The following is a 25,570-nucleotide window of genomic DNA, read 5'->3' on the forward strand; positions in this document are numbered from 1 at the left end:
ACCTGATTGAACATCTCTGGAAAGACCTGAAAATACCTGTGCAGGGACGCTTCCCATCTAACCTGACAGAGCTTGAGAGGATCTGCAGAGAAGAATGGGAGAAATACCCCAAAGACAGGGGTACCAAGCTTATAGCTTCATACCCAAGAAGGCTTGAGGCTGTAATCGCTGCCGAAGGTGCCTTCATAAAGTACAGAGAAAAGGGTGTGAATACTTATGTACATGTGATATAAAAAAACAAAAACAAATTTTGTTAAAAAAAAAAAATTACATTTGCAAATATTTCTAAAAAAACGTTTTCACATTATGGGTTATTGGCCCTTATTTATCAAAGGAGCACAGATCCGAGTGCAGAAACGATGGTAAGACAGCGTCCAGGTGTGTAGATTGATGAGTGTCAGGATTTGTTTGCCTAGGACCCAATAGACCAAGGGGGAGGGCCTCGCTCAGGGCGTTGTGAAAGGCGGCCTGGCGAGCCTCGTTGTCCCACCCCCTCTGAGCAGCGAGAGTGCGGAACTCGATGGCGAATTCCGCCATGCTGCGTGCGCCCTGGCGGAGAGTGAGGAGGCGTTTGGCGGCCTCCCTTCCGCAGACGGGGTGATCGAGCACCTTCTTCATCTCCTGCGTAAACGCTGAGTAAGAGGCACAGGCGGCCGAGTCCCTCTCCAACTCGGCGGTGCCCCAGGTGAGACCAGCGCCCTTCAGGCTTCCCACTAGGTAGGCTAGGTCATTGGGGTGTGAGAGGGGTTGTTGGTCGAACACCAGGGAGCGCTGCAGGAGGAAGGCCCAACAGCCAGCCAGGTCTCCGTCGTAGCGTTTGGGTGCCGGGACCAATGGCTCCTGGTGGCGTGGTGATGGCTGAGGGTCAGGGCTTGGGACGGCGGCGACAGGTGGAGCCGGAGAAGGCACGGCGGCTGGGGGGGCAGCGGGTTGGACGGCGGCAGGACTGAGGGGTTGCAGAGCTGCCGTGAGCCCCTGGAGAGCCTGCTCCTGCTCAGCCTGTCTGGCCTCCTGGGCAGCGAACGCCTGATGTTCCTGGGTCAGTAGCATCTAGATGGCGCCCGGAAGGGGCTGGAGAGCCTGTATCTGAGACTGCGTGTCCGGGGAGGCCTGGTTTGTGGAGTTGTGCGGGCTGGCACGGCGCTGCGGAGGAGGTCCGGGGTTCTGGAGAGACGAGGAGGACAAAGGAGGGTGAGTGATATTGATCACAGGCGAAAAGGCAATGAGCAAAAAGGTAGGCACTGCAACTGTGTAAAGCAGGCGAGAGAAAAGCATGTAGTGTTTGAATGAGCGGCAAACATGTAGGCTAGGGATCTACTGTACAACACGTGTAGGCTGGTGAGATCTGGGGATGAGTGGCGTGTAGACCGGGTTCTTGGATGAGTGGTGTGTAGTCCGGGTTCTTGGATGAGTGGCGTGTAGACCGGGTTCCTGGATGAGTGGCGTGTAGACCGGGTTCTTGGATGAGTGGCGTGTAGACCGGGTTGTTGTGGGAGGCTGAAGGTGATGGCAGGATGAGGAACAGGTGCGGTGATGAGTGATTCGGGACAGGTGTGCGCAGAGCCGAGCCGTGGCTCGTCACCAGCAATCATCAGCGCCGCAAGGCGCAGCGTGCGCGCACTGAGGTGCTGTTGACCTCCGGGTCTGAGTCAGGTGAGGGGGAGCGGGAACGCGCCCCAGTCCCGGTGGTGGGAGGCGGAAACTTGGGCAAGTTCAAGCGCCGTGGAGAGGACCCAGGGCAGCGCCAGGGATAACGCAGAGTGCGCCGAGGGCGCATGGAGGTAGAGAAGGGCAGTTGTGGAGGCAAGGACGAGTGAGCTGTAACAGATGAGGGAAACAATGCATTTAATCAATTTTGGAATAAGGCTGTAACATAACAAAATAAACTGGAAAAAGTGAAGAAGTGGGAATACGTTCCTGATGCTCTGTAAGTAGCTTCCTGGTTATTAACTGGACCCACTCTCCTGACAGAATTGGTGTATGAAGAGAAGATCCCAGTCAATCTACCTGCAACTGCTGACTGACAAACATGCCCCTGAACATTACAGGTATGGAACAGGATATAATATTCTGTATGTACTGTAGAATGACTCAAATGGAGTCAAATACAACCACCTACTCAACTGAAACACTATCCAGCAGCAATAATTTGATTCTGCAATGCAATGTCTACACTACAATCATGTAACCATGTAAAATCTGTATGTCCTCGCTCTCTCTGACTGGAGCTTTCTCTCCCTCCCTACAGGGTGATTGGCAGTGTGTCTCAGTTTGATGAGTTTGCCAGAGTGTTCCACTGTCCCAAGGGCTCTCCCATGCATCCCAAGGACAAGTGCTCTGTATGGTGACCTTTCAACCTTGACCCCTATTGATGGCGACTGACCTTTGACCTCTACTGCTGTCTCCCCTCTCCACCAGCCTGTCTAAGATGTATCTGTCCATTCTCTCCTGTGTCCCCTTCATTGCAGCCTGTGAACTATCTGATGACATACTATGTAGCTCCTATTCTTGGTCAATAATTGGAATTGGTGAGGGAACTGCATTATGCAAATGCTCTATTATTTACCATACCTTATTGTACAAAATACTAGATTAATTCATGTACAAATCATTTGATTCTATATTTTTCTATGTTAAGATTTGCATTTATTTTCTTATCATCTATTTTTGTATTTCAACAGCTATATCATGCTATTATTTTCTAAGATATTAATTTTCCATAGATTAATTACGCTTGTTCAATTACAGTATACTATTCTTTTTGGAAATGTTTTATTCAGCATATTTTAAAACTATAAAGTCACATTTAGTATACTAATGTCATCCTTCCTTTAAATCTGAAATTTGAGAACATTTTGATTCCATAAAGTGACAGTAATAATATATATTGGAGTCAAGACTGAGCAAAGGGGAGGGGGAGGAGGGATTAGACCTCACAGTGTTTGAACTGTTGGATCAGTATCTGTCTGCCAGTGTCCGTGTGGTTTTTGTGTAAGTGTATACTGTTGCAATGCTGCTGCCCAGTGGCTGAGGAGCACGTTGGTCAGTTCTGGTCTCATCACGGCCGTTGTTTGCGCCTGGTGGTCTCGGCGTTGTGGGCATGGTTGGAATGGTGTTACTGTCTGTGCGTTTGTAAGGTTTTGAAGATCCGTTGTTGTTGTTTTTTTTTTTTTAACTAGTTCATTTCAGAAGTGAATCCTAGCAGTATAGTGTGCACCATAGTTCTACAGGATGGTGGCATTCAGTAGACCTGCCTCTGCATTCCTGGACATGGTGACGGTGATGTGCCACTGGCCAGACGTGGAGCATCTTAGGGGATGATGGGGTTTCAGGAGCTCCGGAGCGCCTCACACCACATCTCATGCCCAATATCTTGATGGACAGCAACAGTATTCTTCAACTTCAGCTGTGAGCCCTTGTTACTGAGAATGGCAGACATGGATTACCCCAGAGCACTCACTGAGAACTCGGACAGTGGCTAGTCTCTTCTTTATGGACTCAGAATGTCCCTGACCAGCCAAGAACTGAGTAGAAGAACCGAATAGAAGAATCAATATGATTTGATATTTGAATACATTCCTGCAAGAGAATTGTGAATATACTTAATTGTGACTTTGTAAGCCTGATGAAACAGAAAAGGCATGCATTTGTACACAGTGCTATTTAAAGCTACATGAGATAACTCAGCACTTTGGTGGCCCCTCTGGTTGTGATAAAATTGGCACTGTGTTTTAAGAACCACACTTCCCACAATCCCCCACTCACTCGCTGTCATGATGGGGAAAACAATGGTAACAAAGGCGCGTGGCGCAGATTGGATTGGAAGATTGTAGCTACTTTCTGGAAGGATGGCTTCAATGCAGGTATGCATTGCTTATTTCTTTTTTGTGCATGTAGATTTCGCGGGGTGAAGTGTTTTTTGTCTCTTGTTGTGACGCCACCACAAGATTTCCCGCCAGTGTACTAGCCAGTACACCGAAATTCTAAAATAATAAATTCACAGGGTCTCATGCAGTCTCTTGTCACGAAAATTAGCTTTGGGGTCTTGCCAAGGGAAATTCATAAACTAATAGCAAGTAAAGGTGAATAATTTAACTATAAAAAAGTTATCTCACAGAGCTTTAAAATATTTAATTTTGTATAAAAGACTCAAACAACACAAGAACACTATTTGTACAGATAAATTGAGTCATTATGATTGTACAGTTCTTTCGATGAAAACATTATGTTCCCCCTGATGTTCAAAACCAGTTCATGAGGTTTTTGTGATTGAGAAACATGGACGAGGTCACACACCTCACCCATACAGCTGCTAACTCATGTGTGGCTAATACAGTATCACACTTTTTGGTGTTCAGTGTTCAAGTTTGAATAAAAACATGGTCACTGTGCGTGAGTTGGTTTTCGTGTGTCCATGTTCTCCGTGTGTGCGAGCGCATCAGTGGGAATGTGTCGTTGTTCTTGTCCGTCCGGGGTTGCCCCCCCCAGCGATCCGCGCCAGCTCCCTCTTGGTCTCCCAGCGCTGCAGGGTGGACATCCATCTCTGCCAATCAGGCTCCGAGGTCGGGCCTCCGCACTCCGCCTGCATCAGGACCACAACCAAGATGGACATCGTCAATTCAGAGACCCAGGTAGCAGTTGTGATCCGCTGTCTGATTATGAACAGCGTAGCCACCAGGCAAACGTATTTGTAAAACACCATGACCGACAACAACACCCTTATGCTCGACAGACTAATCCTGCCTCGTCACACACCCCGGGCTATGTTCATGCAGAATCTGACAAAGCAATTTGGAGCAAACAGAAGAATTGATACTAATGGGTTTCCAGGAGATGGGCAGAGGTATTCTTATCTTACCTGGCCGTGAGAGCATTTCACAAATACACAATCAGTTGAATAATAAGCCATACATATGGAATACTATGCTCCTGAGGTACAGCAGTGTTTTTCAAACTGGTTAAATGGAGATTGCACAAAACCACATTTGTGGTTTCCCTCAGTTTAGTACTACCCTGTTATACATTCCTTCCATGTTTCTCTACCTCAACAAGCCATTTGATTGGACCTTGAAAAACCTTGTTTCTGAAATGTAGAAATGTCTGATCTTAAAAGCTCTCAGGGGGACCCAGCATTTAGTCCATAGAGTTCATTTAGTCCATTGTAGAGCTCTGAAAGGCTTTCTGGGGGACGACTTCAATATTTGATAAGAAAATTAACTGTTGTAACTCCTACTCCCACAGATACAGTAGCAGGATACCTTCACTTACTCAGTAGCCAAAAACAAATGCTAAGTTGTAGCTTACATTTTACTCACTATTTTTCTTCAATAGGCCTCCTGAGTCCATTTGAAGTCATTCAAGTAAAGATGACTCCTTATAGTACCTTTCTGTTATATCTGGATGAGGAGGCGTGTGCGCCGTCTTTACTGCTCCCCGGGGAACGGTGTCTGCTCACTTGCCGTTCCTCCCCTGGGGAAGCACTTTGCTCTGCCTCATTCCTCAGGCTGTCAAACGTGGAGCGGAACCAGTTGTGAGCCTCCTCTAAATTCTCACATATCTAGGAAGGGAACAGGTATGGGATAGGACAGTTCAAATCAATAAAACTTTATTGTTCTCTTAATATAGAGGCCTTTGATTGGAGGGTTAAGAGACAAGAGGGACAAGATGATGTAGACCCTGAATAAAACTACCAGTAACCTAACTGAACCGATAGGGGGAGAGTAAAGGGTTAATGAGTGAGTACTTGAACAGGCAGGATGGATCACTTTGACTCTGACAAGGTCATACCTGTTGGGACTCCAGACTTACGTCCCGTAGTTTCTTCTCTGCCTCATCTTTGGCCTCCTGCAGCTTCCTGATGCTCTCCTCCAGCCTCTACAGGGGGTCACACCGACAGAGACGTCGTACCATAACAATTGTTCCTCCAAAGCTACCTTTCCTAGTCTCCTTTTCACATTAACTTGTGTTCTTCCCACTAAGACTGGGTAAGTTTATTGTATTATCTTTGCTCATCTACTGTAGCTCTGAACATATGCCCATGATATACACAAGACATTCCATACAGTTATTCCTGTTTACCTGGTACTTGTCCTGCATCACTAGTCTCATCTCTCTCTCGGCCTCTAGCTCCCCCTCCTGGCTGGAGGACAGACGCTTCAGCTCTCTCTGGAGGGACACGGTCTCACTACGGAACTGCTGGATCAACTGATCCTGCACAGGCAGCACAGATGTTAATACACTGAATCTATAGATTGTGTGTGTGTGTGTGTGTGTCCGTGTCCTACCTGATCATGATTCTTCCTCCGATACGTAACCTTCTGAGCTTCCAGACTCTTCAGCTCTGCCTCCATGTTCTGTCAACCAGTGAGGTAATAACACACTACGGTGAGACAGGGAACTAAAGTCACTACCTGTGAAGTGCATAGGAAAGGTGATGTATTCTACAGTGAAACCTACAGTAACTTTAGTCTCTGACAGTTGCTCAGTGGAACCTAACTTTAGTCTCTGAGAGTTGCCCAGTGGAACCTACCTTTAGTCTCTGAGAGTTGCCCAGTGGAACCTACCTTTAGTCTCTGAGAGCTGCCCAGTGGAACCTACCTTTAGTCTCTGAGAGTTGCCCAGTGGAACATACCTTTAGTCTCTGAGAGTTGCCCAGTGGAACCTACCTTTAGTCTCTGAGTTGCCCAGTGGAACCTACCTTTAGTCTCTGAGAGCTGCCCAGTGGAACCTACCTTTAGTCTCTGAGAGTTGCCCAGTGGAACCTACCTTTAGTCTCTGAGAGCTGCCCAGTGGAACCTACCTTTAGTCACTGAGAGTTGCCCAGTGGAACCTACCTTTAGTCTCTGAGAGCTGCCCAGTGGAACCTACCTTTAGTCTCTGAGAGTTGTCCAGTGCCGCTCTGCTCTCCAGGTGTTGCCTGAGCTGCATCTTCTGATCTTTGATACGGGCTCTCTGATTAGACACCATCTTCTCCAGCTCAGACACTTTCTCCCGCAGTTCCCGATTGGCTCTGGAGAGGTCACCTGACCTGGCAGAAGAGTCGTCCAGAGCCTTTCTCAACTGGAGGAGAGATGAACAAATGGAGGGTAAGAAGGAGAGATTAAAGGGGGGAATTGAAGAGAAAGGAAACAAAGTGAGTATGAAATATGATTGTGTGTGTGTGTGTGTGTCATACCTCAGAGACCTCTCTTTGACATGCCTTCCTTAGAGAGTTCTTGTCTTCCCTCATTTGATGTTTAAATAAGTCCAGACGCTCTGACAAGTGACCGATCTCTGCCCTGGCCTCATGTAGCTCCGCCTCTCTGACCACCCCCCCACCCCACCCAAACACACACACACACACACACACACACACACACACACACACACACACACACACACACACACACACACACACACACACACACACACACACACACACACACACACACACACACACACACAGTTAGATGTGTTTGTCACATGCAAACAAAGCAACTGGACACATATTTCTATTGCTCATACCCAGGTTACTGTACCTCTGCGCGATGGTATTCTGGTGATGGTCCCTAGCCATGTCCAGCTTCCCCTGCAGGGTACTGTTGGCCAACACAGCCTGCTCTAAACTCAGGGCAAGCTTCTTGTTGTCCATCCTGGCAACATCCAGAACTTTTCTCAAGGGTTCCAGCTAGATCAAATAGAACAGACATATTTGCTATTCATAATGGCCGTATTAGAGCAATCCTTCCTAATTGTTTTCCAATTTGCTCTTGCACTCATGCACATGCATTCCACGCGCTTGACGCGCACCAGCGTTGTCCCATTAAACGATTTCCACAACTTCTCGCTTATGACGGGCTATTTATTACTTAAATTCCAAATTAAATCATTCTTACCGCCTGGCAGAAGTTCTCCAACACAAAATACAAACGCTAGCAGCGGTCAAAAACTGTATGGCTGCGAGCATGAACCTGAGTGCACCACCGGCCCCAATAGCCAAAGAATGAACTAGCGCAGGTGCTGCAGTCACCTGCTTAACTAGTAGGAGATGCGATCAGGGACTGCCCATTTCACTCCAACAGCTGACAATTAACAAGGTAAATCATTTGGACAAACCACAACATTTAACGATAATTCATAATTCAAAACTCAATTCATAAGTTTCCTGAACTTCAACTCCATCAATTCATCATAAATCAAATAAGAAATAGGATCAAGAAATCAAACTTAAATTGGCTCCAACATTCCGGCCCCTAATTGACATGTAGGAACACAGGGCAATTACCAACAAAACATAAAGGAGCCATCAAATTCTCTTTTTTTTTTTTTTTTTTGTGCATTTCTTTGTATCAAAGAGTTCATAAGTCCACAGGTCCTCTTGGTTCCATATATGAATGCATAAAAGTTAATAAGTGTGCACGTGCGCACAGGGGGTATGCATGTGTCATGTGTCACAGTTCATGAGGACGTGGGGGGGGGGGGGGGGGGGGGGGGGGGTGAGTGTGTGCATCAGACTCCAGCCGGAGCCTCTAGGAGAAGGGCAAGTTTGGTGATGGGCCTGCGGAGGGTGTTAGTCTTGGTCCGAACATGAACCTGTCGTACTAGCCCCCTGGAGTCTGGCGCAGTCTGGTTAGAACTCCGACGAGACTATTTGTCACTCTCAGCTTGTGCTTCTTCGGGTGGTACACCCCGTGGTGCGGGATGTACCAAACCCTTTTGCTCTGGCTCGCCTTGGCCTTTTCCTCAGCTGTCAACTTAACATTCTGGAAAAGGGTTTTGCTGTTTTCCATGAACGCTCTGTATTCCTCCTTGAATTTGCTGTTCTTGGCAAACTTCCTCTTCAGGTTGAGGGTTCTCTGTTCAGCAACAGACCGATTGTCGGGATATTCAGTGTCCTTTTTCCTCAAAGGCAGTCCAATGCTATAATGTCCACCTTCCAATTTGATGGTCTTGGAGACACTTTCCATGAACATTTTGTCTTCCTGTGACATTTCCAGGCGCTCCTCATGCTGGCGCTCTGGGAAATCCTGCTCAATTTGCTGCTGCATCAACTCCTCCAGTCGGACAACAGAAGTTCTATTAGCCAGAACACCTTGCTTTCCATCTTTGGAGACACTCATCTTCCGAAAAGGACCATTTACAGTCCATCCTAGGGCAGTCTTAATCGCGTAAGGTCCATTTCCCTTGCTGCTTATAACTGTCCATGGTTCCAAGGCCTTTGGCATGTTGCTGCCTACCAGTAGGCCAATATCAGCATTGATTTGAGGAAGCTTAACCTCTCCTAAATACAGCCATTGTTTCAAGTCCTTTTCTGTGGGTATGTTCTCTCTTTTCACAGGGATTTCCTTTTGTGAGTAAGTATTTGGAAGATGAAGGAATTCATTGCTTTCCAGGCCACTTATCTCCAGATCAGATGCCATAGCCGTCTTGACAACTTGTTCCTTGTTCATTGTGCGCAGGAGTATGTCAGTTGTCTTTCCAGTTATTTGAAGCTGACGGAGGAGTGCTTCTGTGCAAAAACAGTCAGTGCTGCCACCATCCAGAAAGGCGTACGTTTCAACTATGTTGTTGTTTCTCTTGTTCCTTATCTTCACAGGAACGACAGCCAGGAAGATGTATGATTCTCCGGCCCCAGTATCTCCATGTCCGTTTTCCTTTTCTATTTCCACAAGGCCACTTGAGACAGACTTTTCTTTGCCTTCTTTGCTGGTTCTGCTGGTTTCTTTACTACTGTTGATATGCAGAATGGTGGGGTGTCTTGATGAGCAAGCTTGACAGGTAAGTCTTTCTTGAGTGCATTTACTGCTCATATGTCCTACCTGCAGACACCCAAAACACATTCCTTTCCTCTTTAGGAAATCCAGCTTCTCCTGTTGGTTCTTTTTGTTGAGTTGAGAACAGAAGTCAAGTTTGTGAGCCCCTTCGCAGAATAAGCAAGGCTTCCCAGACACAGAGGATGAACCAGGGCCATTACCGCCCCCTAGTGGGGTTCTAGTTACTGGTGATACACTAGTTACAAACCCACTCTTTGTCTTCCTGTCCAGGTTGGAGTGTGGCAGTTGTTGAACAGAGGAGCTTCCTCTCGCTGCGCTGTCCTTTAGATTGCCAAATACTGGGTCTGCCAGGACTCGAGTCTGCTTATCCACAAATTGCACCAAGTCTGCAAACTTGGCTCTTCTACCACCACGGTCTTTCATCTCACAAGCCCTGCTCCTCCATTTTTCTTTTAGCTTGTAGGGAAGCTTGGAGAGAATGCTCTTCATATTAGATGGATGATCCAATTCCTCCAAGTAGTCTACTGAATCCATTGCATTAAGACAGCCATTAAGAAACAGTGAGAAGTCCTTTAATGCTTCAGGGTCCTCCACCTTTATGGATGGCCAGTTGAGTGCTTTACTGAGGTATGCTGATGCTATTGTGTAGTCATCGCCAAAGTGTTTTTTCAGTAACCGTTTTGCCTCTGCATACCCTCTGCCTGGTGGCATGTACTGGCAGGAGCGTACCAGCTCCTGAGGTTGGCCTCTTGTGAATTGTTCTAGATAGTGAAGTCTGTCCTTAGCATCATCAGTTCTTCCCTCTACACCATGTTCAAAGGCTCATATGAAAAACTGGTACTCCAGTGGATCACCTTTAAAGACAGGTATTGTTAGTGGTGGTAATGAAGACAGACTGTGTTGCTTAACCAGAGCCTCTGTTATCTTGTTTTGTTTTTCCATTACACCAAGTAAATTGCCGGTGTCTCCTGGCCTGAAAGAGGTGGCAGGTCTTTTACTCATGGCAGCATTTTCCGCCTGCTGCTGATCTTTGGGAATGACAGGTGGCCTTGTCTGTTTCATGGTGTTTACAGTGGCAGTGGCTGCATCAGGTTGGTGAGCTGGTGTGTGTAGGCCTACATCAGAGTCATCTGTTCCAGCCATAGGCTTTATAGCACCTTTACGCACTGTGCTTGTTTTCTGTGTTCTATGAGTGATTTCAAGAAAAGAGGTTTCTTCCTCTGAGTCGAGTACATCATCCTCTTCAGACACACCTTCATCGCTGTCCACAGGGTCCACTCCAGCCTTCACATCCTCCTCAATATCATCCACACCCCTCTCATCCCTGTCCAGAGGGTCCCCTCCAGCCTTCATGTAGTCGCTCATCATATCACCTTGTGAGCGTGACACTCCTGGAAGAGAGGCGGACTCATATTCTTTGAGGACAGTCAGCTTAGCAAGGTTTGCTGCCATGTCGGTCTCCATCTTCAGTTTCTCCTTTTTGGCTCTAATGAGAGCTTCCTCCTGTTCCAGCTCTTGCCTCCTTTGGAGTCTGGCAGCTTGTGCCATCAACTCAGCTTGTCGTGTTTCCAGTTCCAGCTTTGCTGAGGCCACAGATGACCTGGAGGATGAGCGTGAGGCCTTTGATTTCCCATTGCTTTTGGTATTAGAAATACTGTCCTTGGGCTCAACATTAACCTTTTTAGTCAACTCAAATTCAGCATATTTGATCCATTCATCAGCATCGGTTGCAAATTTGAATATTGCTTTCATTTTGGCATCATACCATTCCCTTTGTTCCTTTTCTGCTTCCTCAGGAGTCAGCATATTCTTTAAAGACACATGCAGCCCATTCATTTCCTTACATAGCCTGAGAAATTCAGTTTCCATTTTCAACTTGACCACTTGCATGTTGCACACATTTCTCATAAATTTCTTCAACTCATTTTTCTTTTTGGTCAAAGAGCCCAGTTTAGCCTTTCTTGCTGTTTTCAAAGCCTTAAGCACAGCATCAGTATTAGGCCCACTCTGACCAGGTGAAGTGTCAACCTTCTCATCCATTTTAGCTGCCACAGAAATGTCATCCTTATTAACCACTGTAGATATGATAGAACCACCACCGTTTTCATTGCTTTTAGCAGGGTCACCATTTTCATTCATTGTTTCACCAGCAACTTTAACTGGAGCAGAATTTAAATCCATTTTATCACCTTTTTCATTCATTGTTTATTATTTGCTTTGACTTGAATGAAGTAGCCTGCGATGGAGGCGTGGTCAAGAGCGCTTGTCATTTCATTCATGTTTTAGGCTTACTTCCGCATGTAAACAAACATTGAAACGGCGCGTAGTAAAACTACGAGTTGGATTATGGAGAAGCTTTGCGATCCACGCTCATAAACATCGGGTAATGTTGTTTTGGTAATCCTTGCAATGTTCATATGCGGATATTTTACGCGCGTCCCGTTTGGCAGCACAACGAGCCGTAAGCGTTCCACAAGCAGTGACGTTTTTGACGAATATTAGAGCAATCCTTCCTAATTGTTTTCCAATTTACTCTTGCACTCATGCACATGCATTCCACGCGCTTGACGCGCACCAGCGTTGTCCCATTAAACGATTTCCACAACTTCTCGCTTATGACGGGCTATTTATTACTTAAATTCCAAATTAAATCATTCTTACCGCCTGGCAGAAGTTCTCCAACACAAAATACAAACGCTAGCAGCGGTCAAAAACTGTATGGCTGCGAGCATGAACCTGAGTGCACCACCGGCCCCAATAGCCAAAGAATGAACTAGCGCAGGTGCTGCAGTCACCTGCTTAACTAGTAGGAGATGCGATCAGGGACTGCCCATTTCACTCCAACAGCTGACAATTAACAAGGTAAATCATTTGGACAAACCACAACATTTAACGATAATTCATAATTCAAAACTCAATTCATAAGTTTCCTGAACTTCAACTCCATCAATTCATCATAAATCAAATAAGAAATAGGATCAAGAAATCAAACTTAAATTGGCTCCAACAGGCCATGTGTGAGCGTTTGTCGCTGTATAGTATATACAGTATGTGTATTTTCAGTGAGTGAGATTGTATAATCAGTTGGTCATAAAACAGTGCATTCAGATATGTTGGTGTGGAGAAAGTGGAGAAGCCTCATAGGGGAGGCGATCTTGAAAAAAGGCTTCACAAACATGAAGCTTCCTGTGTCTATTTCCTGAACACCATGCACCCCAATTATTTAAATTAGGAATTTGATATAAACCTCTTTTGTGTTGTAACCTGTTTTGTGATGTTCTCTTTTTGCCTTGTATTTCCCAGTATCTTAGCAAGCTAGTGGCTTCTTTGATGATATTATCAAGTTGCTCCGAGATTGGTGTTTTTGTGCGTGGCTGTAAGCCAGCGTACCAATGATTGCAAATGTCCGGTTGTCACTCCCTCCCTCCCTCCTACCCTCCCGCCCTGGCTTCCTCCGTCGTGTTGTTGACCTGCAGTTCTATGTTGCTCCCATAAGAGGCAGTGGTCCCAGAACCTGCAGTTCTATGTTGCTACCACAAGAGGCAGTGGTCCCAGAACATCAAAACAAAAAGACTATGACACCGCATGTTTTCAAGACCCTAGGTGGTGTAATGGTTAGGGAGTTCGCCTCCCATCACGCCACTATCCACACAACGGATCCCACAACTCAGCCCCTGAGTGGGCTAGAGACACACGGTTTTCACCAGTGGGTGCATGGAGATTGCCCAGAAGTAACTGGACTAACCCTGAACTGCTCTGACCCGAGGGGGTGGAGTCTCGCCACCATGCTACTATCTACGCTACAGACCCCACAACTCAGCCCCTGAGTGGTCTGGTGGGTGTATGGAGATTGCCCAGAGGGCTCTGCACTGCCCCTGACCCATTCTGTCCCATGGGGGCGGAGTCTCACCTCCACTCCACACGGGAAACCTATGTACCTCTACCTCTCCTATGTGATGGATTAGCATTGAAAACATTGGAACTGATGTGTCCAGGTGACAAGACCTATCTTAATTTATCAGACATTATTTCATATAATTTCAATTCACAGCTTTTTCAGTGGCATGACTACTGTAGCTTCTGTCCTACCAGTCCTGAACAGAAACATAAGCCACGCACATAAGCCAGGCTGGACCTGGCCTGGTTTACCCTGCACCTGGCCTAAAGACAGGTTGGATGTGCACACAGCTACTCTAATGTACAGTAGAATTAGTTACACAGCTACTCTAATGTACAGTAGAATTAGTTACCACTTTGATCTCTTTTGAGTGAGTGGCTGATTCTCCCCCTCTGCCTGAAGCCTCTGGACGTCTCTCTGACACACACACACACACACACACACACACACACACACACACACACACACACACACACACCACACACACACACACACACACACACACACACACACACACACACACACACACACACACACACACACAGCTCCTTCAGATGGGCTGGAGACACACACACCCCATGTACCCGTCTCTTCTGAGGGCTGCCAGCTCCTGCTGCAGGCTGTGGGTGAGAGGCCAGGATGTTCTCCAGGGTCTGGGCCACCGAGCCCCCTCCCTGGGCCACCAAGCCCCCTCCCTGGATCTGGGCCACCGAGCCCCCTCCCTGGGTCTGGGCCACCGAGCCCCCTCCCTGGAGAGATGTGCCCAGACCATCCTCCAGCTCACACAGCTGGGTCAGAGAGGTTCTCTCACACACACACACGCACACACACACACGCACGCACGCACACGCACTAAGCAACAATAACCAACTAATTTCCCTTATTCCAGCCTCAAATCAGCCTTTAAACCTATATTATGTCCTTCAGGAGATTTGAGTGGTTAGAACTGGTGTAGGCACTATGGCTGAGCTAATTCCATATTGATCTATGTTGATTGTTGATATTCACGATATACCATCTCAGCATCATTATAAATGAGGGTCACCCTCAAGGATTTTCCAGGAATCTTAAATAGAGGTTGAATATTATGAGCAAATCATGAAATGGTGTTTAAGAGGCTCAGTGTCCTCGGACCTTGTCCTGCAGGCTGGCCAGCTGCCCCCTCAGACTCTGGGCCTCCCTCACCGCCTGGTCCCGCTCCGCCACCAGCGCCGCCACCCCCCCCTCCGCCACCCCCGCTCGGGCCTGGGACAGAGGAGGAAGAGGAGGAGGAGGAGGAGGAGGGATGGAGCAGATCATTGAAGCAGACTTGATGACTCTCCGGAGAGAGCTTATGAGGAAAGAGCAGACGGTGTTTGATGAGCGGCCGTGGCAACAGGCTACCTGTTTGAGTTGTTTCTCCAGCTTGTGGCAGGTTTTTCTCAACGTTATTAGCTCGGCACGACCCTATTGGGAATGACAGAAGTCTGTTAGTGGCCAAGCTTTTGTAGGAGTGTGTGTGTGTGTGTGTGTGTTTGTGTGTACATATACCTGAGTGAACTTGTTCTCCAGCACAGTGCTGATCTTGTGTTGTTGGACACTTTCTTCCTTGGCGTCCCTCTGAGCTCGTAGCTCCTCCTCAAGTTGATCCACCCTCATCTGGCAAAGACACAAGAGCAGAGGGAGGAGACCAGAACGAAGTTAGATAAGTGAATCAAATCAATTTAAATTAAAGGTATAATATGTTATATGTGGATTAAAATAAACATTTTTTCAAAAATAATACATCCATAGGGCTTTGCGAAGGCTAAAGAGTAAAAGTATTGCTTTTCCATAAAAAATGATATTTTGTCTGAAATTATTACATTATGAAATTTTGACTGTCCGACAATGACACTCTGTTGATATCATACCAGCCAATAATATTACAGCATTGGTACTGCACGATGGGTTGCCAGGTACTATTCTAGCTTCACCACTGTGAGATTAGCTGTAGCCAGCTTACGTTATACTTTCATGAATTAGCAGCATTATAGATGTTGGTTAGCATCAAGTGTGTGCGACTATAAAACGGCAGCTTTTCCGTCCACTTCCGCTCACTCTTTTCAGCTAAACGTTTGGTAAAATGGTCAAGTTTTGACGTCCTGCTTCTCCACCTGAGCCCCGGCAAACCGTGCGATACGAATCTCAAAAGCTCAGTGACCGACGAAGGAGCAAAAGTCGGATAAATATCGGGCCAGCCTTTGCTCGTTGGACGGAGTTTATGGAGTTTCACGGGATAAAGTCGCATGGTGATATGGCTATTTTTCTACTAGACCGGTAAGCTAGCTAACTAGCTATCGTTATCTTTCTTGGAATCTGCATAGCCAGACCTAACGTTATCTCCACACTACAGCATCTAACGTAACTTATTACATGGCACTCTGAAATACTTGATTGTGATTACTGATTAGTGTAACGTTATGTTCCTCTCGGAGTGAAGATCTTATCACAGTATGACTGAAACAGTGCATTCTCTGGCATTTTGGCAACCAATATGTTCTGTTGTTGCAGTTCTTTTCTTTAGACACTGGATTGGGGAAATAATCCACATACTACATATTATACCTTTAAACTTTATTTGTATAGCACATTTCATACACAGAGGCAACACAATGCGCTTTACAGAGAGCAAAGCAGGGAACTAAAAATATGAACTACAAATATGGATGAAAAGCCAACTAGCAAACCCCAAGGGTTTGTGTGAGATCTCTTTACCTGTAGTTTTCCGTTCTCATAGGCTATCTTGTTCTTGCTGTCTGTCAGCTCCTTCAACATCTGCTCCACTCGCTGCTGAGCATGCTGGGTAACAGAGTACCATAAACAGAGGGCAGTGGGGGGAGAAGAAAAATAACAAACACATTCACATGACAGGCTTTTTTCTTTTTTTTACTTCTTAACCCTAGAGTACTAACGCCAATTAATAACACACCATCAGTAAGGTCGGGTATATTTTACCCGATATAATATACCACATAAAAATACTTCTCATCAAAATATATTAAAAGTACAACAATGTATGGCAAATTGAGGAACTTTAATTTTTCACTGAATAATGTCACAAAAAAACAAAAAAGTATCATGGGGGACCCTATAAAAAAGCTGTAAAATTGGTGAAAAGTTAGGGAATCGTTAACAAAAACAAAATTAAAACTAATAAAAACAAAATTAAAGCTGCAAGCAGCGTTGTGGGGGCCAAGCTGACCACGCGAAAGATGAAGCAAATACGACTGATGTTTTGAAGGCTTTAGAGATATGTTTGTCGGACTGCAACTACACTGCAAACTTGGTAAACACAGCAAACGTTAGAACCACTGCAAACTTCAACCACTGCAAACTATGAAAATCATTCAGCTCAATAAAACAAGAAAAGTAGGCTGGTCTAATACTCAACACTCGTGGGCAGCGGATGAGAGCTAAAGTCTTTTTAAAGTCTTGGCTCTACCAGTGCAAGGTATGGCCTCCCCAGTTTTAACAATCTAGCATACTCAGTGATCACACTGGTTCAAATAGAGAGTACAAGCAGTTTCAACAATCTAGCATAGTCACAGTGATCACACTCGTTCAAATAGAGAGTACAAGCAGTTTCAACAATCTGGAGTAGTCACAGTGGTCACACTGGTTCAAATATCTGCACATCTCTGTAAAAAAACAAAACTCCCTTCTGCATAACATTCACAGAACATTAATTATAATTGGACACACCAACTCTCTCTGCACAATGCCAACATTACCTTCCCATTCAGACAAACCAGACTCCATTGAATCTTCAAAACCTTCCCCTACTCCACAGAAGTCTACACCCACTCACTGCATTTCCTTTACCCACTTTGACTATTTGGACACGGCCATGAACATGGCAAACAATACGTAACCAAGTTCCGTCTGCTGCATTTTACACAAGAGGAGCGCATTATTGTACTATATGTGATTGTCTGTACTGTATGTGCTTGTGTCTATGTAATTGTCTCTATTGTATGTTATGTTCTCTGCTGTACTGTATGTCTGTGATTGTCTACTGTATGTGCTTCCATCTGATTTTCTCTACTGTATGCAATTGTCTATGTGATTGTCTTTACTGTATGAGCTTGTCTATGTGATTGTCTCTACTGTATGTGCTTGTCTGGGTAATCGTCTCTACAACAAAACCCATGAATATGATGTACTGTACTGTAAGATGCAGCAAGAGCCGAATCGACAGGGCTGTCTGGGAGATATGCGAGGCCTGAGGCGAAGTAGAAAACGCAAGGCCTACTATAATGCACTATATCCGCGACGCAACATGAACTCAGCACGCATGTCTTTTTTAGTCACATATAAAAAAATAAGCACCTGCGCAACCACTGTTGTGACGCTGCACTCAAGATAATGAAGACGATGAGTATTTAGATTAGCGTAGCCTACAACCATGTTTATAGTTAGGATTTTTAAAGCAGTCACACCCACATTAAGTTATGCATTAAACACATTATGGACGTAAAATGTTACTCACCATATGACGAGAATAATCAGGCCAGCATTTTCCTCCCTGCTTTCCTTGCCGCAAACTCGGCTATGAATCCTATGATGTCCTTGTAGTCTTTCTCTATTGACAGGATGGCAAGTCCACATGAACCTATTTTCCATATAAATATCGATCCGTAGGCTACTGTACCCGTACTGGTGCGCTTATGATCGCGTTCAGTTCGGTATGGTTTCAGTTTTAATTTCCCATTTGTATTGAATGGAATGTTGGGTCAGTTAGTAGCATCTGTATTCTACGCGTTTAGCCTACATTTTTGCCATGGAAACATTGTGTAAATAGACTGTTGCAGTGATTATACGCGTGCCAGTAGGCCTACAAGATACTCAAAGATGCAATGCCTCCCCCACATGGCAAACATTTGTAATACACACATATTACTTACTCTAAACAAGAGGCACAAGAGTCCCTGGTCTGTGAGCCAAATTTCACAACTTTTAACTGGTAGCGGCGACCGACAACGATTCTGTTGTCTGCCATTGACTTCCACAGCAGCATAATTACAATAATTATAAGAATGCCTTTTGGATGAACGGGAATCGAACCCTGAACTCGCTGCTTGCGAGACTGACGCGCTACCCGCTGGGCACGACGGATCTTGCGAAAGCGATTCGCAGATTTGAGTGGATAATGTCAGCTTTTGCTTCCTCTTGGTAGAGTGAGTTCTGAGCACTTAATTAATGTCACCTGGTAGGGTTGCTTCCTCTCAGTAGAGTGAGAGGGGGGGGGTGTCATTGTTTAAATTGGCACACAGCGAAAAGTATACATAGCATAGCTCAACTATTTACTTCTTCAGAATCCAGACAATCACACGAACATTTCCTTCGGTCTTCAGAAGTGTAGGAGAGGTGAAGAGTTAGAAACAGTTAGAGATTCTAGAGCGAAGAGAGATTTTCTAGAGCGTGGCTCTATTGATTTCAATGGAGGGGGGGAGTCATCATTCGAACTGTCACAGAGTGAAAAATATACATCGGAGAGCTTAGCTTTTTAGATTTTATGAATCCCAAGAGTCGTGTGAACGATATATAAAATGTGTATGAGCTGTGAGAATTAGAAGAGGGATGGCAGTTTAGAAAATGTGACTTTTTCCAAAATGCGCCTTTCACCACTGGTGAAATTGTGCAGAAGACAAAAAGTGTTCCTTTCATTCTGCAATCAAACAAATCAAGTAATAATGAAACCATGGGGTGTTTTGAACTCAGCATGAGCCAGGGAATCCATTGCTACCATAATTTTGAAGATTGGACATACAGTTCAAAAGTTACTGGCATAAATGCAACTCCAACTTTGACACGCTGCTGGCGCTAGAGTGCACGAGATGTCAACATGAGGCTTGGTGACAGATGTCATGGGTGTGTCACGGATGAGTGTGCCACATGTGGTTTTGATAGATTAAAACATTACTGAGATATGACCCCAGTTCCTGTTTTGCAGCTTTTCTGCCAATTTTGATTGGCTGTCACGAGCGAACGCAATGGACAATCAAAAATCCCTGTAAATCTTTTGTAGACATTGGTGTATAGATAGATGACATCCACCGATTTACGTGCAGATTGGTGAAAGTTCCTAGGAGGAGATACATTTTAAGGTTTTGCACATCATTCAAAATGGCGGAGGAGGACTTGCTGAAGAAAAGCAGCATGCATAAATGCACCTCCAACTTTGACACGTTGGTGGCGCTAGAGAGAGGGCGAGGTGTGGACATGAGACTTGGTGAGGAGGGTCAGGGCACTGTCCCGAATGAGTGTGCCAATTTTCACAACTTTTTACCATAGGGTTCTATAGGCTGCCATAGACTCCCATGGCAGAAGAAATAAATAAAGAAGAAAACGTACAAACACAATGGGTGCTGCAACAGCTGCGCTGCTTGGCCCCCAAAAATCAATAAATCAATAAATAATGCGGGGAACTTGTTCTTCGGTCCACCCATTCTTGGGACATGTGAGCCTTGTCTGATGAAGGCACAGTCTCCCTGCATCACTGACAACTTGGGTAAAATCCACAAATTAACAAAACTAACATCAGGTGAAAATCACCCAAGCCTGTAGAAAAAAACAGGGATTGGAGCAGGGAAACACTTCTACCTTCGATCACACCAGAGAGCAGCCTGAAGGTACCCAAGGACCCGCCCACCTCAGTCATCAGCAACACAATAAAAATAAAAAAAATAAAAATCTTATGGGTGAAAATCTCCTGAGGTTAGTACTCTAGGGTTAAATGAATCAACTTCTCACCTGTTGGTGCTCCATAGCAGCCAGCCTTCCCATGAGCCTCCTGTTCTCCTCTTCCTGCCGTGTAAAGGCAGAGCTCAGAGTGCCCGCCTCCCGCTATCCATCATCATACAGGAGACAGAACCCCATTGGGCTGAGGTCATTATTGAGGATCTGGTCATTGGTTAGTATGTGAACCAGGAACACTGGTTTTGTGTTGGGTGGTCAGTACTGTACCTTGGCTTCTGTGAGCTGGCTCTCCAGAGCACTCCTCTCACCTTCAAGCTTAGTGACCACAGCACACATCTGACATGGCCAAAGATAAATATTGAAACAATCAGTTCTTAACTGACACACTGTATAGACACTATTAAGAAATACAAAGAGAGACATTACAGTACTGAATAGTACTTCATCTGAGGAGACATAAGCTGACATCAGTACCTCAGTCTTAGCCCTGTCCCTGTCTCTCCAGATGGCCTCCCTGTCTATCCCAGTTGTCTTCAGCTCCCACTGTAACCTCTCAATGGTACAGTCCAGCTGCTCCCGCTGAGTGGCAGCTGTCTCCTGGGCAACCGTGGACCTCTGAACAAGCTGGGCGTGGTTATTCCTCAGAGTCTCCCTGTAGAACAGTGAGAAGTGTTGCTGCCTTTGGTTGATGTGTTATACTAGTATCTGCATAGGGTAGTCATGAATATAAAAGGTTATGCTATGATTGTGATGTCAAGAAGGACCCACAGCTCTGACTCCACTTTTTCAGACAGCGCCCTCTGCAGTTCCCCCTGGATGTTACGTCTCGCTGCCTCTAGTATCAGGTCTTGCTCCTGTATCTGTTTTACCACACGACTCCTCTCAGCCTGAAAGAGAGACACAGACACATTGTGTGTGTGTGTGTGTGTGTGTGTGTGTGTGTGTGTGTGTGCGCGCGTATGTGTAGTACCTTAATGCTGGCTTGGTGTTCAGTCTGTAGCCTGGCATTCTCCACAGTGAGAGAACGCAAGGCAGAACTCAACTCGGAACACTGACTCTCCAATTGATCATTCAGTCCCTGTATAGAGAGAGTGAAAGAGAGAGAGAGAGGGAGAGAAAGAGAGAGAGGGAGGGAGGGAGGGAGAGAGAGAGAGAGAGAGAGAGAGAGAAGAGAACAGAAAGCAGCATCAGGCACAAACAGTAAGAAATAGTATTTAATGATTTCCAGTAGAGTATATGCAGTCATTCTGACCTGTACTCTGATAGCTACGGTTCTGAGCTCCCCACCGTCCTTCATTAACCTGCTGTTCTCCTGCTGCTGCTTCTGAAGAGCCAGCCGTGCACTCTAGACACGACCAAGATGAAATAACACACACATACAGTACACACACACACACACACACACACAAACATGTAGATTGTTTGATTTCACTTAAAGGAGTAGTAAAGGGAAAATCATGTTTAGCCCTGTTTTAAGGTTATTTATGATGATATACAATGGTTCAGATCAAAAAGTTGACAAAACTAGCACTTTTGAGAAAGCTCACCGAGGGGGTAATTGGTGTCCGTTGGGGTTCTGACATCAAATTCGCAGCAAAGTATGAATCCTGTAGGGTTTTAATGATTCAATGTTTCACTGAATTTGCGTCATGTGTTTCTCTCGGGTATTACGCATAATGACCAACAGACCCGGGACCCGAGGTAATAGAATCGGATCCACCCGAACCCAATTGACCATAATAAAAGCGTGGCAATATGGACCCGGACCCGTAGGGGTCTCGGGTCCGGTTCGGGGTCCTCTCGGATTTACCCGACCCGTGAAGACCTCTAGTCAGAACCCCAACTAACACCTCGGTGAGTTTCTTGTCTTTGAAATTGATAGTTTAACATGTTTTTTGAATGATTTTTCACGGTGCCCACCCACATCCATTGTATGACCAAAACGGTGGTAGAGCAATTATCAGACTTTCTCAAAAGTGCTAGTTTTGTCAACTTTTTGACCTGAACCATTGTATATGATCATAAGTAACCTTAAAACAGGGCTAAACATGATTTCCCCTTTACTACTTCTTTAACGCTTGCTCTCTGAGAGTGTATTATTCAACTCACTTTCAGTTCGTTTGTCAGCTCGGAAACCAGGGAATCTTTCACCCCTGCAAAAACGAGGAGAGAAAGCCTCGTAAGCTCAACACAAACGGCCCTGGATGGCGCGCAAATACTGAAATATGGAAAAACTTCATCCCCCACAATGCAGTGTTTGGTCCTTACCAGCCTGCTCTTGGAGCTGCTGACACTTCTCCTGTAGTCTCCTCGCTCTCTCCTCCTCTTCCTGTAGTCTTGCTCTGGCGGACTGGGCCTCAGAACGCAGGGCCTGGCAGTTGGACTGCACCACCTGAGCCTAGTGTGGGGGGGGGGATTGATCATGCTTTTTTTTCTTTCTGTCTGTATTGCTTTCTTCCCTTCTGTATATCTATATTCATACCCGTCTTCTCTCCACATCAACCACTCTCTCCATCTCCTCCACCCTCTGTAGTAGTTCACTGTGGGACCGGACCGCCTCAAAAGAGCGTGCGGACTCTTGGGACACCTGCTCCTTCATCTGACCGACGGAAGGGGCGTAGAAAGACAAAAAAATAACCTTTGTGATTACGGCCGCAGAATAACACGCAAATAACGGCGTCGATACGAGTCCTGAATGACCGAATCACCTCCGTTAGTTTGTCACTCATCTGGACTTTGATCATCTTTAGCTCCTCAGCGGCCAGAGCCACCTCCATCTGCATCGACCAAAACCAAGAATCATTCACTTCAGTCATCAAATGTGGCCCTCTCTGTAAAGCGCATTTTGTTGCCTCTGTATATGATATGCGGTGTATAAATAAAGTTTGATTTGAACTGCATCATTGTCACCATTCCCCCGCTCACACTCATATGAATTGGTCTTTGCTGGAATTCTTTCAGGATAGTGAGTTCAGACATGGTGGTTTAAGATCATACCTTAGTAGCGGTGGCGTGCTCCAGGGCCTCCCCCAGCCGGTGGGCCTCCTCCCTGGCCTCCTCCCTGTCCAGGCAGGCCTGGCGGAGCTGCTCCCTCAGCCTCATCACCTCCCTCCTAGAGGCAAGCTGCTCCTCCTCGCTCTCCTGCTGCAGCGCCGCCAGCTGCTCCTTCAGATGGGCTGGAGACACATACACACAGTATAAACACATGTACCGTACACACACACACAGTATAAACACATGTACCGTACACACACACACACACACACACACAGTATAAACACATGTACCGTAAATGGTAAATGGACTGCACTTACATAGCGCTTTTCCACCTTAGCGGCACTCAAAGCGCTTTACAATGACCTCTCATTCACCCATTCACACACACATTCACACACCAATGGCGGTAGCTGCCATGCAAGGTGCTAACCTGCTCATTGGGAGCAATTTGGGGTTAGGTGTCTTGCTCAAGGACACTTCGACATGTGGACAGTTGGAGCTGGGATTCGAACCACTGACCCTTCGATCACTGAACGACCTGCTCTACCAACTGAGCTACAGCCGCCCCATGTACCGTACACACACACACACACACACAGTATAAACACATGTACCGTACACACACACACACAGTATAAACACATGTACCGTACACACACAGTATAAACACATGTACCGTACACACACACACAGTATAAACACATGTATCATACACACACACACACACACACACACAGTATAAACACATGTACCGTAGACACACACACACACAGGATAAACACATGTACCGCACACACACACACACATAGTATAAACACATTTACCGTACACACACACACACCAGCACACACACAGTATAAACACATGTACCGTACACACACACACAGTATAAACACATGTACCGTACACACACACAGTATTAACACATGTACCGTACACACACACACACAGTATGAACACATGTACCGCACACACACACACACACACAGTATAAACACATTTACCGTACACACACACCAGCACACACATGTAGTACTCACATACTGTACAGTTTACACACAGGGATGCACACACACACACACACACACACAGAGATAGTGTGTATTGTACTGTATACACACACATACACACACATATACAAATAATTTACACACAGACACACGCATCACATGGATGCAGGGACCTGAGCGAGCCAGTTGCTCAGCAGAGCAAGTGTAGTTACAGCTGCTACCTGAGTGTGAGGGGTCCAGCTCTCTCTCTGTCTCCAGGCGGAAGGTGGTGAGCTTCAGTGTCTGCAGCAGACTCTCCATGCGACACACTCTGCTCACCAGAGCCTCACACTGGCGCCACAAAGTCCCCTGACCCTCTCCTCCCAGGACTTGACACACATTCAGAGGGCTGACTGGATTCTGGATGGGGTCTCTCTCCACGGGCTCCAGGAGCCGCTCTCTGGACACTCCCAAACTGCCCATGTCTCTGATGAGAGCCTCGGCCTGCTCCTCCGCCACCAGGAGGCGCTGGTGAAGCAGGGACAACAACTCCGGGGCAGTGGCCGACGAACTCAGGGGCTGGATCACTGAGCGGGACATTGCTGGAGTAGGGGGTACAATTTACCCTTATAAAAAAAAAAAAACTTATCTAGGTCACGTTCGCAACAATAGCTTTGCATTGCACACAAGTGAGATCTGCTGCTTCAGCTGCCAGCTGCATAGGCACTGACTGCATTTTCCTATTCTTCCATATAATGCTATTTTAGGTCAAAAAATCTTGAAAAAAGGTTTCTTTTGACTTTTGTTTAAGTAATGGCTGCTTGCAAGGGAAGCTAGCTACACTGTAACTAGAACTACAAACCGTCTGCTAGCCTAGATGGCATAGCTAACAAAAATGTGGCAACAAATCACAGCGATGTTTGTGCAAGTCTGACCGGCTCGAGTGAGTAAACATTAACGTGCACACCAGCACAAGCTAACCATAATAATAATTATGGTATTAATAATACCTTCACAAAACTTAGAAAACACAAAACTCGTAGAATATGTTTAAATTTAGCCCCGACGAAAGTCCTTACCAGAAACTGCCCGCGGTTACTTCCTGCACCCGTTTCTATGGAGACGCGTGGTGCAGCTATAACCTCCTCATCATAAAGACTGCTGGTTCACTCAGCAGAACAGCAGGTCTGCTGCAGCAAAGACTTTAGTCGAAA

At 45.9% G+C, this 25,570-nt stretch overlaps 2 protein-coding genes across 2 annotated transcripts in view; one reads left to right on the forward strand and one right to left on the reverse strand.

Annotated features, from left to right (window-relative positions):
* Positions 1–2,348, forward strand: part of ecel1 (endothelin converting enzyme-like 1) — a gene marked incomplete at both ends in the record, with an annotated part of 57,274 nt that extends 54,926 nt beyond the window's left edge. Inside the window, 2 exons of the mRNA XM_084438623.1 lie at positions 1,972–2,048; positions 2,249–2,348. Of these exons, the coding sequence (XP_084294749.1) occupies positions 1,972–2,048; positions 2,249–2,348 (177 nt within the window). The remainder of the gene's footprint in view (positions 1–1,971; positions 2,049–2,248) is intronic.
* A 1,890-nt stretch (positions 2,349–4,238) lies between these two features.
* ccdc150 (coiled-coil domain containing 150) lies at positions 4,239–24,956 on the reverse strand (the record flags this gene model as incomplete). The annotated part of the gene is made up of 23 exons (XM_084461767.1): positions 4,239–4,582; positions 5,384–5,557; positions 5,788–5,874; positions 6,079–6,210; positions 6,315–6,353; positions 6,868–7,059; positions 7,175–7,301; positions 7,518–7,666; positions 14,785–14,895; positions 15,181–15,288; positions 16,387–16,470; positions 20,425–20,517; positions 20,638–20,706; positions 20,845–21,022; positions 21,139–21,257; positions 21,341–21,448; positions 21,623–21,715; positions 22,480–22,523; positions 22,639–22,768; positions 22,853–22,969; positions 23,079–23,147; positions 23,368–23,546; positions 24,599–24,956. The coding sequence occupies 23 exons, from the start codon at positions 24,954–24,956 to the stop codon at positions 4,439–4,441; spliced, it is 2,904 nt and encodes a 967-aa protein (XP_084317893.1). The 3' UTR covers positions 4,239–4,438.
* Between the last annotated feature and the right edge of the window lie 614 nt (positions 24,957–25,570).

This window comes from Borostomias antarcticus, assembly GCF_949987555.1.
Source record: "Borostomias antarcticus genome assembly, chromosome: 1".
NCBI lineage: Eukaryota > Metazoa > Chordata > Actinopteri > Stomiiformes > Stomiidae > Borostomias > Borostomias antarcticus.